Source organism: Scyliorhinus torazame, chromosome 3 (assembly GCF_047496885.1).
Source record: "Scyliorhinus torazame isolate Kashiwa2021f chromosome 3, sScyTor2.1, whole genome shotgun sequence".
Lineage (NCBI taxonomy): Eukaryota > Metazoa > Chordata > Chondrichthyes > Carcharhiniformes > Scyliorhinidae > Scyliorhinus > Scyliorhinus torazame.
In genome coordinates, this window is record NC_092709.1 from 254,810,148 (window position 1) to 254,829,187 (window position 19,040).

Sequence of the window (19,040 nt, forward strand, 5' to 3'; positions counted from 1 at the left end):
CCAGCCTCCCCGAACAGGCGCCGGAATGTGGCGACTAGGGGCTTTTCACAGTAACTTCATTTGAAGCCTACTTGTGACAATAAGCGATTTTCATTATTCCTCCCAAAATGGATAGCCTCACACTTGGCAACATTGAATTCCATCTGCCAGACCCTAGCCCATTCACCTAACCTATCCAAATCCTTCTGCAGACTTCCGGTATCCTCTGCACTTTTTGCTTTACCACTCATCTTAGTGTCGTCTGCAAACTTTGACACATTGCACTTGGTCCCCAACTCCAAATCGTCTATGTAAATTGTGAACTGCGGGCCCAACACTGATCCTTGAGGGACCCCACTAGTTGCAGGTTGCCAACCAGAGAAACACCCATTTATCCCCACTCTCTGCTTTCTGTTAGTTAACCAATCCTCTACCCATGCTACCACTTTACCCTCAATGCCATGCATCTTTAGTTTATGCAGCAGCCTTTTGTGTGGCACCTTGTCAAAAGCTTTCTGGAAATCCAGATATACCACATCCATTGGCTCCCCGTTATCTACTGCACTGGTAACGTCCTCAAAATATTCTACCAAATTAGTCAGACACGACCTACCCTTTGTGAACCCATGCTGCGTCTGCCCAATGGGGCAATTTCCCTCCAGGTGCCCCGCTATTTCCTCCTTAATGATAGATTCCAGCACTTTCCCTACAACCGAAGTTAAGCTTACCGGCCTATAATTACCTGCTTTTCTGCCGACCTCCTTTTTTAAACAGTGGTGTCACGTTTGCTACTTTCCAATCCTCTGGGACCACCCCAGAGTCTAGTGAATTTTGATAAATTATCACTAGTGCGTTTACAATTTCCCCAGCCATCTCTTTTAACACTCTGGGATGCATCCCATCAGGGCCAGCAGACTTGTCTACCTTTAGCCCCATTAGCTTGCCCAATACTGCCTCCTTAGTGATTACAATGTTTTAAAAGGAACCGCTTGGGGGAAGTGTTGTCCTTTCTGATGGGACCTGCAGAATGTTTTTTGTTGTTTGTAAGTTTGTTAAATGTTGTATGTCTGACAGGAGTATTTTTTTCTCACTGCCCCACGCCTATTCGGCCGAAACCTCTGAGGACTTACCTACAGAGACTCACCATTGCCAGACACTAGTTCAGCAGAAACCTCTGAGAGCTTGTCTGCAGAGACTGGTTAAGGAACCAGACGCCCGTTCGTAACTGCCCTTCTGGTTCGAAGGGAGAACCACTACGGCAGCCCCACCACGATGACTACATTTCTTGCCAGTTCTAGTCGGTTGCTCAGGCAGTGGAGAAATGGCTTGGAACCCTCCCTCTGGTCAACTACGCTCGGGTAGGAGAGACACGGCATTGGTAGCCGTCCTACCCGGGGACTCCATCCAAATCGTACCCGTCGCGGCCCATACGCACCTCATTTTGTCACTTTCAGTTCAAAACGTTTTATTTTGTTTAGGTAACCTTTAGGTTGCCAACCACATGCTATTTACATCCTGAAACATTTGGATGGTAAATTGCACAGTCTGCGAGACGGCTTGCACTGGTTCATTATTGGGAAGTATGTCTTGTCCTAAAATTCGATTTTTGAAAAAAAAATGAGGCAGTCACACATAGTGACCAATTATAAAGGGAGTAATTGGCACTACAGGACAGACACAGGACAGACAGACGTACATGATATTAAACAAAGATAGTTACAGACACAATGCTTGTTTCCACAGAACTCCAGGACCGGAGAAGAGAAGAAAGAAAAGGAAAGAGAAGAGCCATGAGGACTTCCTTCATATGGATCAGCATCATGTTTATGGACTTATGGTTGCGCGTGAACACGAACCCCATGACTTCAAGCCCCCCAGCTGTTCATGTTTCACTTTTCCGCAGTACCCAGAGCCCAGTCACCAGCGACACCACATCATCTCGGTGTGCCAGGTTTGTAACCTGGTACTCTCTGTTCTGTGTAATAGAAACATTACTGGTATTAGCGATACTCTGCTGCTTAGTGCAGACTATGCGTCTACGGAAATGGAGAAGGCGAGCCTACCGCGCTCGAACTCCGGTATATAGGATCAGATCCCCTATGTTCGGATACGACCAGACCCCCGACCCCCACGATCTAAAATAAAGTGCATTCACTTGCGTTTATTGTAAATAAAGAAATGTAAAGAACTGTTCATGAGTAAATTGTACGATCCTGAGCTTGACTGCCAAGCCAGGAAGACTGATGTATAAAATGCTATGATTTTGTTTGTATGGTTGAGGAAGTTAGGATGTTTAAGTGAGTGTAGTGTATTAAGAATAGTTAGAGGTTCCCAGTTTATTGTTTTGTAATGCATGTCCCTGTTTGACATAGCGCCCTTAGAGTTGTTAGTTAAAAAAGTTTTGCATAGCTATGGTCAGTGCAGAGGCCATGAAGGAAGTGTCCCCCCCCAGGTCAGGGAATGGAGAGCAACATAGTTATGTGATCCTTCACGCTTCACGTTAGGATCACAAGGAGGGTATGTAGCAAGTTAAAATGGCTAACTCCCGATTTTAAATGGCCAACGGCAATGGCTGATGGGAAAGTCAGCTAACAGGACACAAACGAGCAGCTGCAGGTTGAGTGTGTATTTACCTCTGGAAAGGCCAGACAAGATCGATACCAGCAACCATCAGCATAACAAATCACCAGCCATCTGCATACTAATGAGCAATCCCCGGGAACAATGAGCAACATTTAGACACATAAAGCAAAACCAGACTCTTTGGCGCCAGCAGAAGCCGACACAAAGGGAGGTGAACGACCACCTCAGGACCGCCCATCGATCAGGGAACCGCTCCAGCATTGGAGAAAATCGAACCAAGTGATTGGGACAAAGTCCAATCACTTGGAACCAGGTACAGGGTTCGCCCCGAAAGGCAGGAAGCCCCTGGGGGCTGTAAGAATCAAGCCCAAGTTCAAATCGTTCTTCTTGACCGGGTCACTCAGCAACACGAACCAACACTTGACAGTGACCGGTCCAGCCACCGCTGATATCCAGTAAGTCTTACTTCAACGCTCGCTACGAGATAGGCGCTCCTAGCTACCAATCTGTGCCAACTTCGAATCCCGCAGGCTCAGAACCCGAACGAAAGGCCATTCATTTCCTTGACCTGGTGGGCCAGTTCCAAGTTAAGTATTGGCCTGTTAGTCGTAGAAGTAGCTTAGACGTAGAATTTATACATGACTAGTGATTACTGTGTATAATAAGTGTGGTTTGATTTAAATCTTACTAAGCGGTGTATTGGGTTATTACAGAGTGTAATATAGCAAAATGTTTGGATTGTTATTACTCGGACTTGAAACACGTGGCGGTATCATAAAGATACCTGGCGACTCAAGAGCAATGGTGATAAAACAGAGCAATTAAACTAAGGCAAAAGTTAGCAACAATGTGTGCACCAGATGGAAGAGGATCAGTAGAAGCGCAGTGTTGTGCCTTTCACCCAGAAAACCCTGGGGGTGTCCAGATCACCTGACAGCCTGTTCACTGTGGGTGATGCACCTCCAGCCCACACCCCGTGGACTGCCTGCCAAGGTCATCTCAGGCAACAGGGCATGGAAGGCAGCAAGCCACCTCAACCTCAGCTATGGATCCTGGGAATACATCTAGAGGGTGAGGAAGAGTAAGAGACTATGGGCACCTAAAGGATATGGGTGAACATAGACACCCATAGAGATACGTCACCAATGTAAGGTAAACATGCTAATGTGACACCCCTATTTAAAAAGGGAGAGAGGAAAAAGTAGGGAACTGTATGCCGGTTAGCTGGCCTCTGTGGTGGGGAAGTTGCTGGAATCAATCATTAAGCAAGAGAAGACTGAAGATTTGGAAAGACAAAGCTCAATCCACCATTGTCAGCATGGTTTTATGAGTTAGTCATGCTTGACAAAGTTGCTTGAGTTCGTTGAGGACATAACCAGCAAGGTGGATAATGGGGAACCTGTGAATGTGATGTGTCCAGGCTTCCAGAAGGCATTTGATAAGGGGCCGCATAAAAGACTGTTCTAGAAGGTGAGATTGCAGGATATTGGGGGTAGAGTACTAGATTGGATTGAGGATTGGCTGACTGACAGAAAGCAGAGGGTCAGGATAAATGGGTACTTCTCAGGTTGGTGAACTGCAACTCGCGGGGTGCCGCAGAGTTCAGTCCTCGGACCTCAACTGTTTACAATTGATATAAATAATCTGCAAACAGAGACAGAGTGTAATATAGCAAAATGTTTGGATAATACTAAAATAGGTGGGAAAGCAGGCAGTGAAGAGGAGATACAGATTTTACAGATAGATTTAGATACTCTAGGAGATTGGGCCAAAATTTGGCAGATGGAATTTAATGTGGATAAGTGTGAGGTTATTCATTCTGGCTGAAAAAATAGCAAAGCAAATTATTATCTCAATGGAAAGCAGATTCAAGATGCCAACTCTTGCATCATCTCTGGAACTGGACCTCAGACATCTGGAGGCAGGAAGTTCTACAGTGGCAAACCTGTGGCCGGTAGTGCCTCCTCCAAGGCTCCGCCATCTGTGGCCTCGATCCTAGAAGTGGGCGCAGCCTCCCACCCCCCCTTCGCAGGGCGCTGGCTCTGGCTGCATGCAGCAGCACATCGGTGTCGCTGCTGCTGTTTGATAGCTCTTTTTGATAGCTATGAAAAGAACTGCCCATGCAACCTGGCACCTCACAGTCACGCCCTGTGCTGATCCTGTGAATTCACCTGCTCCCACCCACTTTCCCACTGCCATTCTAGAAGGGCAATCCCTCGGTGGTTATATCACCACAAGCCAGCGAGGAGGACACAGGAAGTGATGCCTGCAAACCAGTTGCCAGACCCCATTAAACCTAGAGGCTCACAGCCATGAAGGGTCGCTAAGGTCTGCAGGCGACCCCGCCCCAACGATATGCATTTCCTGATTCTTGACCGATTTTGCATCCGCGTCGCCATTCTTGCTGATGGCTAAGGCGGGCTGAGAATTATCCCCATGTATTGTCAACTTGGTTCAGCTTTAAACTTTGTTTTGTTTTGAAGCCAGGCTCAGATTTCTTACGCAAGTTACAATTCTGCTGTTACACAAAGATTCATAGTTTGGAAAGAACAAAGCTTGGCTTGCATCCAATAAGTTTGACCAACATTGGCTAATTAGTTCACAGGCCAACAACTGATAGGAGTCACGATGCATTTCTTAAGCACTTGATGTGCAGGAACGCAATGTGAGAATTCAAATGATAACATTCAGCTTTGCATCAATTTTCTGAGCATTTCTGCAGACAATTGGTGTTAACGCTGTCAACTAACCTGATTCACACGATGGAGATGGCGAAAGTAGGGGAGACGATGCCAGAGTTGAGACTGTAATACTTTCAGTAGAAACAGCTTTCTTTCTGGTTACAATGGAAAGGCCACTATCATTTTTGTGCAATGTCATTTGGTCCAGCTTGGAGTGTGAGCTTATTAAACCTAACAGTAAGAGAAAAAAAAATTAACCACATTAGCTCAAAGCCAGGTAAGATTGCAATGTAATCCTTGGTTTCGAACTCATGGTGTAAAGTAAGTAAGTTTATTTTCCAGCGTTGAAGTCCTACTGATTAGGAATGGACTACATTTGATGTGTGCCGGGCTTAATCATTTCAGCTAGAGTGCTAATATTGATGCCACTGACAGAACAATGGGTTTATAATGGTAACATTATTGGACTATTAACCCAGAGGCTGGGACTAATGCTCCAAAGACATGGCACTTTGGGGAAATTTGAATTAAATGAATTAATAAATCTGTAGTAAAAAGCTAGTATCAGTAATCATGATCATGAAACTATTGGATTTTCATAAAAAACCCACCTGGATCACAAATGTTGTTCAGGGGCATCTGCCATCCTTACCCCATCTGACCTTATTGTGACTCCAGCCCCACAATAATGTGCTTGACTTTTAACTGCCCTCTGAAATGGCCTAGCTAACCACTCAGTTGTATCACACCGATACACAAATGTGGAATAAGAATAAAACTAGATGTACCATCTGGCGTTGACCTTGGCACTGGAAACGAGAAAGGCACGCACTGACCAGCCGACCCTGTGGGTCTTCCTCATGAACTTCTGGGGGCTTGTGCTACAATTAGGAGAACTGTCCCACAGACCCGTCAAGAAATATATAGCCTAATATAGTCATCACAACTTTAATCGCTGGCTGAGTTCTGTTTCACGAAAGGTGGCAGCACAGTGGTATATAATCTGGAGGGGGTGGACCTGGCAGAATCCAAAGTGGATAATTTAATACAATTTACAAGATAAAACCACACATAGCACATCCCAGTTACCAACCTTCCAATAGCCCTAAATAGCCATAATGATAAAATGTGTATTAATTTTTAATGCTTCCCTTCAAAGTGTGAGAGATATTGTTTCAAGATTTGAGAAATATGTTGCCTGTCTGTGAGCTAATAAAATGGGTCTTAAAAATAACAAATTTATCCAACTGCTCATCTAAACATTCAGAGTTATTGGATTCATTTGCGACATAGCATTAAAACTGTAAAGCATCAATACACTCTCCTAACTTTTGGGGATTTGATTTGGCACAGGTTGCTCATATTACTGCTATTTGAAATTCACTGCCTCTTTAATAATGCATCTTATTTAATTGACACTTTAAATTGTTGTGGAAATAAAATGGAAGAAATGAAAGCAACGGAAATGTTTCCTGAGCATACATTCAGCCCTTCGTAATAAAGAAAAGTGCATAAATTTGTACAATAACTATTATTTGTTAAAAATGAACGTTGGACTTTTCAATGTAATAGCATGTGCTGTCATAGAGATCTACTGCTTGGAACGAATGCCTCACACTGAAAAAGTTGAATGCAGACAGTGAGATTTGAAACACTCATTTAGTGTAGCAATATAGTGCTGTTAAAAGGGTTAACATTGGTAATTTGTGGAATTCTTCAACATTTGATTCTAGTCAAGACACAGAGTCAAGCTTATGCCTATAACCCTTCTGATGTTCCCCTCAAACCTCTGTCAGCCACTAAAAGTCTTTCTGAAGCACGGCACAAACATAATCAAACCATTTATTTTCAAAAACCAACTGTCACAAAACACAGAATGAGTGCTTTAGATGCTTGATTTATAAAGCCATGGGTGGGATTTACCATGGCGGGAGGTGGCCCGCCATAGGCCGGCAGTGGGATCTTCTGGTCCCGCCATTGTCAATGGATTTTCCTGTTGAATGCACCCCTCGCCACCAGCGGCAGTGATGTGCTATCGGCTGGACCGGAAGATCCCGCCAGCGTGAACAGCCGGAAAGTCCCGACCCACATCTTGGAAAGAGCAGTCACATCCTGTTGCTGTCTTACTCCACCCTCAACTCAAGGTTCAAACCTCCTCTGATTCAATCCAAAATCAAACAAAGTTCTTAGCTACAAACTTCATAGATATATGAAAGGTCAGACTTCAACATCATCGACTTTTTAACTTCCATGAATTCTTTTATAAACGGATACTGGGTCTCTTGGGGAAATCAAGGAATATGAGGAACTGGCAGGAAAGTTATACTGAGGCAGAAGATCAACTGTGATCATGTTGAATGGCGGAACCACCCCCGGGATCCTCATGGTCTGCTCCTGCTTTTGTGTTTTTTATGTTCTTATTCAGTATTCATAACGTAACACAATTGCAGACCGGAAAATTCTCTATTCTCCTTGGACAGCCTCAGGATTTTTACCATACACATAAATCGCTGGAGTAGACAGTTTAATGCCACATCGAAATCACAGCAGCACTGATAATACTACAGTCCTCAATTATGCGCTCAATCCATAGGGTTGGATTCTCCAATTTTCACACTGAGTGCTGACGCCGGCGTGGGAACAATGGTGTTTTACGCCAGAAAAAAGGGGCAACAGCTGCGACTGTTGGGGGGCTTGCAGCCATGTCGGGTAAAGCTCCCGCCTCCCATGCCAAAAACGGCTGGAGAATGGCCGGGTCCGTGGCTGCGCATGCGCATGGCAGCCTGCTGCGGTCGGCCATGCAACATGGCGCTGGCCGCACGTGGACCCGGCCTACCAAATAATGACCGCCAGTAACCCCCTCTAGGGTTATGGGGCGCAGGCAGGAAGGGGGGGGGGGGGGGGGCAGCGGCGGTGGGGGAGTTAAGGCCTCAATCAGGTCAGCCTTGATTTTATTGAATGGTGAAGCAGGTTCGATGGGTCAAATGGCCGACTGTTGCTCACATTTCTTATGGTCTTATTGATGAAGCATCATTTGTGACCAAAACCTAATTTTCTTTGCAGCAATTGAGGAGGACAGAGAAAGTTTGGTTTCAGTTTTTAAGACTTACGTTCTACAGTTAATTTGAAATAAAACCATCTTGATATTGTCATTTTTATATTGCTCTCCAATAATTCGGTTTTTGGGTTATGCATTCCTGCGTGAGACGGCAGGATTTGTTTAGCTTGTCTGCAGCTTATCCAGCTTGATGCAAGTGTTCCTTCTAGGTGGGCAATGAAATCCATCTCTACTGGCTTGGTGTAGCAGTTTTTCAGTGTAGTTCCATAGCAGTTCTTCCGTGTAAATGGTGTTACAATAGCTGCAGCTGAAGATTGGTAAGGTGACCATTAAGATTTATAGCCAGTCTGAAACACTAACTCTGTTTCTCTCCCCACAGATGCCGGCAAACTTGCTAACTATTTCCAGCCTTTTCGGTTTGTGCTTCAATTTTCAGCATCTGCAATATTTGCTCTTGTACAAATATGGATGGAGACTTGGTTTTGTCAATGTTTGGATCCTGCAGTTCATTAATGAGATTCAATACTTTCTTCAACACCCTTATAATTTCAAGCTAGCCAAAAATGATTTACAACATTAAGTGATTTTTAAACAGCTGTGGCTGCAAAACTCAAACAATAAATGCTTATTATAATTTCTATACCCAAGTCTAGATCTAACAATTCAGTGACATGAATCATTTAGCCAAAGGGAATGCTAGTTTTATCTTTATGGGCCCAGAGTCCGTTTTCCTTTCTCTTTGGATGAAGTGTGCTGGTTTCATTATGAACACTGGCTGCCCTCCAGTTTTTCCTTCTTTTAATTACAGCAGGGTATTGTTACAGTTTTATGCAGTAAATCTGAAAATGCATTAATGATATACCTTTGACAGATAGGGGAATTAGATAAGTAGTCTTGTACTGTACTAATTTAGCATGTACTGTGCAATAAAGAGTGGTTAATTCTGCATGCCAGTCTAGATTGCTGAGAAAGATAATCTGAGCTGAAATTAGCTTTATGTGAATTGTTACTATGGTATCATTACAGATAGATATGGTGCTTGTGACAACATGCTGGTCAAAACTTCTGGTCCTGGGCGACATTCTCCGACCCCCCGCCGGGTCGGAGAATCGCCGGGGGCTGGCGTGAATCCCGCCCCCGCCGGTTGCCGAAGTCTCCGGCACCGGATATTCGACGGGGGCGGAAATCGCGCCGCGCCGGTTGGCATGCCCCCCCCCGCTTGATTCTCCGGCCCGTATGGGCCGAAGTCCCGCCGATAAATTGCCTGTCCCGCCGGCGTAAATTAAATCACCTACCTTACCGGCGGGACAAGGCGGCGTGGGCGGGCTCCGGGGTCATGGGGAGTGCGCGGGGCGATCTGACCCCGGAGGGTGCCCCCATGGTGGCCTGGCCCACGATCGGGGCCCACCGATCCGCGGGCAGGCCTGTGCCGTGGGGGCACTATTTCCCTTCCGCCTCCGCCACGGTCTCCACCATGGCGGAGGTGGAAGAGACTCCCTCCACTGCGCATGCGTGGGAAACTGTCAGCGGCCGCTGACGCTCCCGCGCATGCGCCGCCCGGAGATGTCATTTCCGCGCCAACTGGCGGGGCAACAAAGGCCGTTTCTGCCAGCTGGCATCTTTGGGGCGGCGCGATGCCCGTCTGATTGGCGCCGTTTTGGGCGCCAGTCAGCGGACATCGCGCCGTTTCCGGAGAATTTCGACCCCGAGTTGGAAACCCTGGGCGAAATTCTCCCGAAATGGCGCAAAACGGTGTCAATCAGACGGGCATCGCGCCGCCCCAAAGGTGCGGAATGCTCCGCATCTTTGGGGGCCTAGCCCCAACATTGAGGGGCTAGGCCGGCGCCGGAGGAATTTCCGCCCCGCCAGCTGGCGGAAACGGCCTTTGTTGCCCCGCCAGCTGGTGCAGAAATGACATCTCCGGGTGGTGCATGCGTGGGAGCGTCAGCGGCCGCTGACAGTTTCCCACGCATGTGCAGTGGAGGGAGTCTCTTCCGCCTCCGCCATGGAGAGTGCCCCCATGGCACAGGCCCGCCCGCGGATCGGTGGGCCCCGATCGCGGGCCAGGCCACCGTGGGGGCACCCCTCGGGGCCAGATCGCCCCGCGCCCCCCCCAGATCCCCGGAGCCCGCCCACGCCGCCTTGTCCCGCCGTTCAAAAGGTGGTTTAATCCACGCTGGCGGGACAGGCAATTTATCAGCGGGACTTCGGCCCATCCGGGCCGGAGAATCCAGCGGGGGGGCCCGCCAACCGGCGTGGCCCGATTCCCGCCCCCTCCGAATATCCGGTGCCGGAGACTTCGGCAACCGGCGGGGGCGGGATTCACGCCAGCCCCCAGCGATTCTCCGACCCATGACGCCCCCTGTGTCCAAGGTTGATCAGGCAGAAAACCACCCACTTATTTAAAAGGTTCTGACTTCTGATCCACAATGCAGAAGAACGTCCTCAGCACAGGAATCCTCATAGAGAACAGCAAAGAGAATATGTGCAGGCACTACGCCGCTTTTACAGCACTAGCTGTTGTATTCTGGTAAGTGTTTAAAGATCCCAAGCTTCTCAGCTTGTTGGTGAATGAGTGTACGAGTAAATAGGTGAGTGTATAGGTGTTTGAGTGGGTAGGTGGTGAGGTGCGTGGGTAGGCTGGCAGGTGGCTAGTCTGGTAGGTGTGTTTTGTGACAGCTGATTAGGGTGGCAGCTGGGTAGGGTGGTAGGTGCATGAAGTGAGTCAGTTGGGGTAGCTGGTTGATCAGAGGGGGCTGTCAGGAAATCAGCATGGGGGTGGGGGGGGGGGGCGTCAGTTGAACAGTAATCCAAGATTTAGACTGGGATGTTTCTGTCTATTATTTCAAAGGTAACTATCCAGGTAGCCACTAACACAGAGTTGAAGAAACCTTTGAAGGGTCCCAGGGAATTTTAAACATTTTGGGCAATTCCCACTAAGACAGTGTGGCTGGACATCTGCAGGCTCCCCAAGAGCATCTTTGGTCATATGTTCGGTCTCCGACGATCTGAAGACAAGGAGACCTGGACCTTTCCTTTCAAGGCCTGAAGCCTGTATACTCTATTTCTCCCCTTTAAAAAAAACAGATGCTCAATTCTGCTATCTATCACCTTTGGCACTCTTTCATCAAAAGTGTAAGCACTTGTAGCGATCATTCAACATGCCAAACAGAAGGTCTCAAAGTTAGAGTTATCTCTCTTCGTCTCTCATCCCACAAAAATAATTACATGAATTTAGCTTCAGATGACTGCTAAATCTCTTTAAAAGATTAAGTAAATATAGAGGGTGTGTTCCTCTCAGCTGGGTAATGCTGTGGAAATGTGCCACCTGAAAAGGCGATTTTTGTAATTTTAAATTCCTTTGCCTTAGCACGGCAACTTTCTGCCTAAAATCAGCAACAATATAGATGCCCGTCTTCAGCCAATTCAATTCACTCCATGTGATATCAAGCAACAGCTGAAGGCACTGGATACTGCGAAAGATATGGGTGCTGACAATATTCGGCAATAGTACTGAAGACTTGTGTTCCAGATCCTGCTGCGGCCTTAGCCAATCTATTGCAGTAGCTACAACACTGGCATCTACCCAGCGAAGTGAAACATTGCCCAGGTATGACTTGCCCCCAAAAAAAGCAGAACAAATTCCACTGGACCAATTACCACCCCATCAGTCTACTCGCGATCATCAGCAGTGATGGAAGGGATCATCAACAGTGCTATCAAGCAGCACTTACTCAGCAATAACCTGCGCACTGATGCTCAGTTTGGGTGCCACCAGTGTCATTCAGCTCCTGACATCATTGCAGTCTTAGTCCAATCATAGACAAAAGAGTTGAACTCCAGAGGTGAGATGACGGTGACTTCTCTTGACATCAAGGCTGCATTTGATGGAGTGTGGCATCAAGGAGCCCTAGAAAAACTGGAGTCAATGGGAATCGGGGGGGAACTCTCCAATGATTGGAGTCATACCTTGCACAATTTAAGATGGTTGTGGTTGCTGGAAGTAAATCATCTCAATCCCAGGACATCACTGCAGGAGTTTCTAAGGTTATTGTCCTCGCCCCAACCATTTTCAGCTGCATCATCAATGACCTCCACTCCATCGTAAGTGGGAATGTTCGCTGATGATTGCACAATGTTCAGCACCATTCACGACTCCTCAGATACTGAAGCATATGGAGCAAGACCTGGAAAACATCCAGGCTTTGGCTGATAAGCAGCAAGTAACATTTGTGCCACACAAATTTCAGGCTCTGACCATCTCCAACAAGAGAGAATCCAATATCTCCCCATGACATTCAATAACATTACCATGGCTGAATCCCTCACTATCAACATCCTCGGGGTTGCAATTCTCCAATAGCTCAACTGGGCCAGCCGTATAAATACTGAGCAGATCAGAGGCTGGGAATTTTGCAGAGAGTAACTCATTCCGTGATGCCCCAAAGCCTGTCCACCATCTACAAAGCTCAAGTCAGGAATGTGATGAAATACTCTCCATTTGCCTCGATGAGTGCAACTTTAACAACACTCAAGAAGCTTGACACTATCCAGGACAAAGCAGCTCACTTGAGTGCCCCCCCCCCCCCCCCCACTCCACATACATTCATTCCCTTCTCCACCAATGCACAGTGACAGCAGCAAGTACCACCTACAAGATGCACTGTCGCAACTCACTAATACTCTTTCAACAGGTTTTGAAACCCGCAACCTCTACCACCTAGAAGGACAAGGGCAGCAGATGCATTTGAACATCACCACCTGCCCTCCTAGGCACACATGTTCCTAACTTGGAATTATATTGCTTTTCCTTCACTGTCACAGAGTCAAAATCGTGGAACTCCCTCCCTAATAGCACTGTGGGTGCACCTACATCTCATGGACTGTGACGATTCAAGAAGGTGGTTGACCGTCACCTTCTCAGGGGCAATTAAGGATGGGCAATAAAAATGCCAGCTAGCCAGTGAGGCTCATGTCCAGTGAAGGAATAAAAATAATTCTGCAATACTTGGTTCCATAGATCTACATTTTGCCTGATCTCTGCATTGACTGGGAGACTTCAAAGCTCCAAAAATTCCACACCATCGAATATTCCTGTACAAGCCCTGTCCTTTGTTTTTTTGGAGACCTGTCATTTCAGGCCATCGCACTGGATGGGAGCTGCTGGAAACTGCTCCATTAACATCTGTCGGAGGACACATGAGTAGTCGCTGCCCATCCAAAATGGCGGGTCTCTGGAGGAAGAGGAAATGTAATTTAAAATACAAACATTCTTTACTCAGTGTTTAACTATGTTAGTAGCAGGGTTATTCACAAGTTTTGATTATTACCCAGATGGAAAGTGTACTTTATTTAAATACACTTTGCCACTACTTAATTTCTGCTCTAAGTCTGAAACCATCTAACTTTATACAATTACAACCTGCAACAGAAAACCTGAGGAGGTAACCATTCAACTAATTGCTGTCGTATGATTTTCAACCACTAGTTGTCACTATGATCCTTTAAAAATCGATACTATGGTCTGGGATTGTCTAAGTCTGACACCTGAACCTTGGTAACCTTCCATGAGGTCAAAGTAACTAATTTCCATTTGCACTTATATGTATTACTTGTTAGTTTGCCCTGTTTAAATTTCACGGATGTTTTAAAAGTTCATACTCAGGATGAGGCAAGGCCAGTAGTTAATAGTAGCTAACTCATTGCTTCCACTGAGGTAGGGGGCAGCTGTCTTCTTGGACTACTGGAGTTCATGTGATGTGGGCTTTCTCACAGTGCTGTTCGATGGGGAGTTTCAGGAATTTGACTCATTAACAATGAAGGAACGGTGATATATATCAAGTCTTAGGATAGTGTAAACTTGCAGGAGAACCTGGAGATGATGGTGTTTCCATGCACCTTGTCCTGGGATGTGAATTTTGGAAGGTGCTGTTGAATAAGCCTTAGCAATTGCTGCAGTGTATTCTGTAGATAAAGGATGACTTTATCCTGGATAGTGCTGAACTTCTTGAATGTTGGTGGAGATTCACACATGCAACCATGTGCAGAATATTCCATAACAATCATAATTTGTGTTTTGCAGGTGGGTAAAACAAGTTTTAGCTTGGATAGAGGATTGATTAATCACAGAAAGCAGAGAGTGGGATAAATGGGTAATTTTTTTCAGTTGTATACATGTAACTAGTAGGTTCAGTCCTTGGGCCCCAACTATTTAAAACCCATATTAATGACTTGGATGTAGTGATAGTGGGTGGTGCAGTGGTTAGCACTGCTGCATCATAGCAACGGGGACCTGGGTTCAATTCTGACCTTGGGTGACTGTGTGGAGTTTGTACGATCTCCAGTGCTTGTGTGGGTTTCCTCCAGGTGCTCCGGTTTCCTTCCCAGTCCATAAGATGTGCAGGTTAGGTGGATTGTCCATGTTAAATTGCCCCTTAGAGTCCAAAAAGGTTAGGTGGAGTTACTGGGTTATGGGGAAAGGGTGGGGGCGTGGGCCTAGTTAGGGTGCTTTTTCAGAGGGTCGGTGCCAACTCAATGGCCAAATGGCCTCTATCTGTATTGTAGTGATTCTAGTCTATACTGTAGCCAAATTTGCAGCTGATACTAAAATAAGTGGGAAAGCAAATTGCAATGAGGAAATATGAAATTTACAAATGGATATGGATAGGTTAGGTGGGTGGGCCAAATTTTGGCAGATGGAATTTAATGTGGATAAGTGTGAGGTTATCCATTTTGGTCAGAAAATTGGAATGGCAACTTATTATCTTATTGGAGAGAAACTTCAAAATGCTTTGATGTAAAGGGATCTGGGTGCATGAATCGCAGGAAGTTAAAATGTAGGTGCATTTATATAACAATGGCAAATAGAACATTCATTGCTAATGGAATAAAGTACAAAAGTAAGAAACTGCCATTGCAACTGTGGAGGGCATTAGTGAGACCACATCCAGAGTACTACATCCAGTTTTGGTCCCCTTACTTGAGGCAGTATTGATTCCAGGGTTAATGGGCTTGACTTAGAAAGAGAGGTTTAGCAGTTTAGGCCTGTATACTAGAGTATACTTACTAGAAGACTGAGAGGAGATCTAATTGAGGTATATAAGATGCTAAATGAGATTGATAGGGTAGATGTCGAGTGGATGTTTCCCCTTGTTGGACATTCTAGAATGAGAGGCTATAATTTTAGGCTAAGGGGTGGTAGATTTGAAACAGAAATGAGGAGCAATTATGTCACTCAAAGGGTCGTGACTTGGTGGAATTTTCTACCCCAGAGTGCATGGGCTCCGGAATACTAAACAAATTTAAAGAAGAGATAGATAGGTTTTTTAATTAGTAGCGGATGAAGGGTTGTGGGGAACAAGCAGGAAATGGAAATGAGGCCGAGATTAGATCAGTATTGAATGGCGGAGCAGGCTCAAGGGGCTGAAATACCTACTCCTAGTTCTTATGTTTGGGGAAGTAAGAGGTGAGCTACTCACTACTGATTGTAACCAACCTCTGATCTGCTCCAAAGCCATGGCATTTATGTGCTAGTTCAGTTCAGTTTCCAGTTAATATTGATCGCCCCAGGATGTTAGTGGGAGATTTGGTGATGGGGATGCCATTGAAAGTCAAGAGGAGGTAGCTTTGCTTTTACTCAAGATGATCACTGCCTGAAACTTGAAGGGAAAATGTCATTTGACATTCAAGCCCAGATGTTGCCCAGGTTTTTCTGCATGTTTGTATAGACTGTCTCATTTATTGGAGAAACTTTGAATGGGGCTGAGGACTGCACCTGCCATTAATCAACAGCTCCACATATGGCTGTATGATGGAGGAAAGGTCATTGATGAAAAGCTGGAAGCCAGATCTAAGTACATAGATCATAAGAATGCCATGTACAGGTACAAAAAAAAAAAATCAAAAAAACGATTGGAATGCTGACGTTTATACCTTGAGGTCTAAAACACAAGGGGCAAGAAGTTGTATTACAGCTACACAATGTCCTTGTTGAACAACACGTGAGGTACTCTGTTAATTGTTTGGCACTACGCATCAGAAAGGACATACTGTTGGCCTTTGAGGGAGTGCTGTTTAGCACAGGGCTAAATCGCTGGCTTTGAAAGCAGACCAAGGCAGGCCAGCAGCACGGTTCAATTCCCGTACCAGCCCACCCGAACAGGCGCCGGAATGTGGCGACTAGGGGCTTTTCACAGTAACTTCATTGAAGCCTACTTGTGACAATAAGCGATTTTCATTTCATTTCATTTCAGTGTAGGTTTACGAGCATGATGTGTGGCCTGCAAGAGTTAAATTATAAGGAGAAAGGCAGGCAATTACTGTATTTCTCAAAATTTTAAAGATGAAGCGGTGATTTGATTGAAGTTTTCAAGTTATGAAGGGAAACTGATTGGATAGATAGGGAGAGTCTATTTCTACTGGTTTGCGAATCCAGGACCAGGGCCTGGTCAGGCCTCACAGGGTGAATTCCTACACACAAAAGGTGATAGAAGTTTGGAACTCTCTTCTACAAATTACAGTTCTTGCTGGGTCTTTTGTTAATTTTGTATTTGAAATTGATAGATTTATATTATTAATAATAATCGCTTATTTTCACAAGTAGGCTTCGATGAAGTTATTGTGAAAAGCCCCTAGTCGCCACATTCCGGCGCCTGTTCGGGGAGGCCGGTACAGGAATCGAACCCGCGCTGCTGGCCTTGTTCTGCATTACAAGCCAGCTGTTTAGCTCACTGTGCTAAACCAGCCCCTAAACTAAACATATTAAGAAATATGGGGCCAAGGTGGGTGTATGGATTCACAGATCATTAAATGGCAGAACAGATTCGAGGAGCTAAATCGCCTACTCATAATCCTATATTCCTATGAAGTAGCTGAAGATGGTTGGACCAAGGACACTGCCCTGATGGACTTCTGCAACAATGTTCTGGGGTTTTGGTGATTGGCCTCCAACAGCCACACCAGGTATAACACCTGACATTGGAGTTTTCTTCTTGATCGCTATTAACATCAGTTTTTACAAGGCTTTTTGGTGCCACAAACGGTTTTAATGCTGCCTTGATATCAAAGGCAGTTATTCTTGCCTCATCCCTGGAGCTCAACTCCTGTGTTCATATTGGTACCAAAATTGCAATGAAATCTGAAACCTTACAATTCTGTCAGAAGGAGGAAAGCAGAGTAAGAGGTCACTCAATAAATGTTCCCCATGACCTGGTGGTCCTGGTATAAATTAGCTCTGAATTTGGTAAATTTGCAATTCAGAAGGGTAGAAAATGTTGTTATGGGCCAGGGTTTAGAAAACTCCAAAGTAAATCATGGAGTTCATCTGACCCACAATTGTTTATAGATTTTGGTTATGAGGAGCACAAGGGCCTATCTGTCAGGTGTTATTCAACAGAGGCCTTAAGCACTTTTAATCAAAAACAAAGTTTAGTTAACATTTTTATAAACACACAGTAAGCATTTTTATCAACTACAAACATAAATACCCCACACCGCTACAGTACTCTATATATAACCCTTAATAACTTCCCTGAACTGTTTCAATTTAGTAACAACATTCCATAAACCCGAAAACCCTTTTCAAAGGTGTGGCCCAGCACACAGCACTCAAGACCTGGTATCTTTAAGACTGTGGTATGGATACTTCTTGTTCTTTTCAAAACAGCTGGTTTGGATTCCTTCCAGAAAACAGTTATCACTTTTAAATCATCCAAGTGATCTGGAGACACCTTTTAACATGCAGAGAGAGAGACAGGACAAGATGCTTGTCTGTCTGAATCCAGCTTCCAAATGTGTAAACGAAAGTAAAACTCACAGCCAGCCCCCAGCTCAAAAATGAAACCAAAAACCCAGAGCCACAGCCCAGCTCCACCCACACAATGACATCACTGAAGCCATTTGAGAAGGCAAAACATTTCTTAAACGGGAACTCCCATGACAACGTCGGAAAATCACTTTGATACTAGGAAAGGGAATCTTCCAAATACATAAGAACATAAGAACTAGGAACAGGAGTAGGCCATCTGGCCCCTCGAGCCTGATCCGCCATTTAATGAGATCATGGCTGATCTTTGTGGACTCAGCTCCACTCTCCGGCCCCTACACCATATCCCCGAATCCCTTTATTCTTTAGAAAGTTATCTAGCTTTTTCTTATAAACGTTTAAAGAAGGAGCCTCAACTGCTTCACTGGGCAAGGAATTCCAGAGATTCACAACCCTTTGGGTGAAGAAGTTCCTCCTACACTCGGTCCTAAATCTACTTCCCCTTATTTTGAGGCTATGCCCCCTAGTTCTGCTTTCCCCGACCAGTGGAAACAACCTGCCCGCATCTATCCTATCTATTCCCTTCATAATTTTATATGTTTCAATAAGATCCCCCCGCATCCTTCTGAACTCCAATGAGTACAGTCCCAGTCTACTCAACCTCTCGTCATAATCTAATCCCCTCAACTCTGGGATCAACCTAGTGAATCTCCTCTGCACTCCCTCCAGTGCCAATATGTCCTTTCTCAGATAAGGAGACCAAAACTGAACACAATACTCCAGATGCGGCCTCACCAACACCCATACAATTGCAGCATAACCTCCCTAGTCTTGAACTCCATCCCTCTCGTAATGAAAGACAAAACTCGATTAGCCTTCTTAATCACCTGTTGCACCTGCACACCAACTTTTTGTGACTCGTGCACCAGCACACCCAGGTCCCTCTGCACAGCAGCATGTTTTAACATCTTACCGT

At 45.5% G+C, this 19,040-nt stretch overlaps 1 protein-coding gene across 3 annotated transcripts in view; it reads right to left on the minus strand.

Annotated features, from left to right (window-relative positions):
• The window catches only part of setbp1 (SET binding protein 1), a 395,470-nt gene that overhangs the window by 37,774 nt on the left and 338,656 nt on the right, over positions 1-19,040 (minus strand). For 2 of the 3 annotated variants that reach the window (XM_072497142.1, XM_072497141.1), the window contains exon 4: positions 5,313-5,474. The exons of the other annotated variant lie outside the window; for it this stretch is intronic. In XM_072497142.1, the coding sequence (XP_072353243.1) occupies positions 5,313-5,474 (162 nt within the window). The remainder of the gene's footprint in view (positions 1-5,312; positions 5,475-19,040) is intronic. 3 annotated transcript variants of the gene reach the window in all.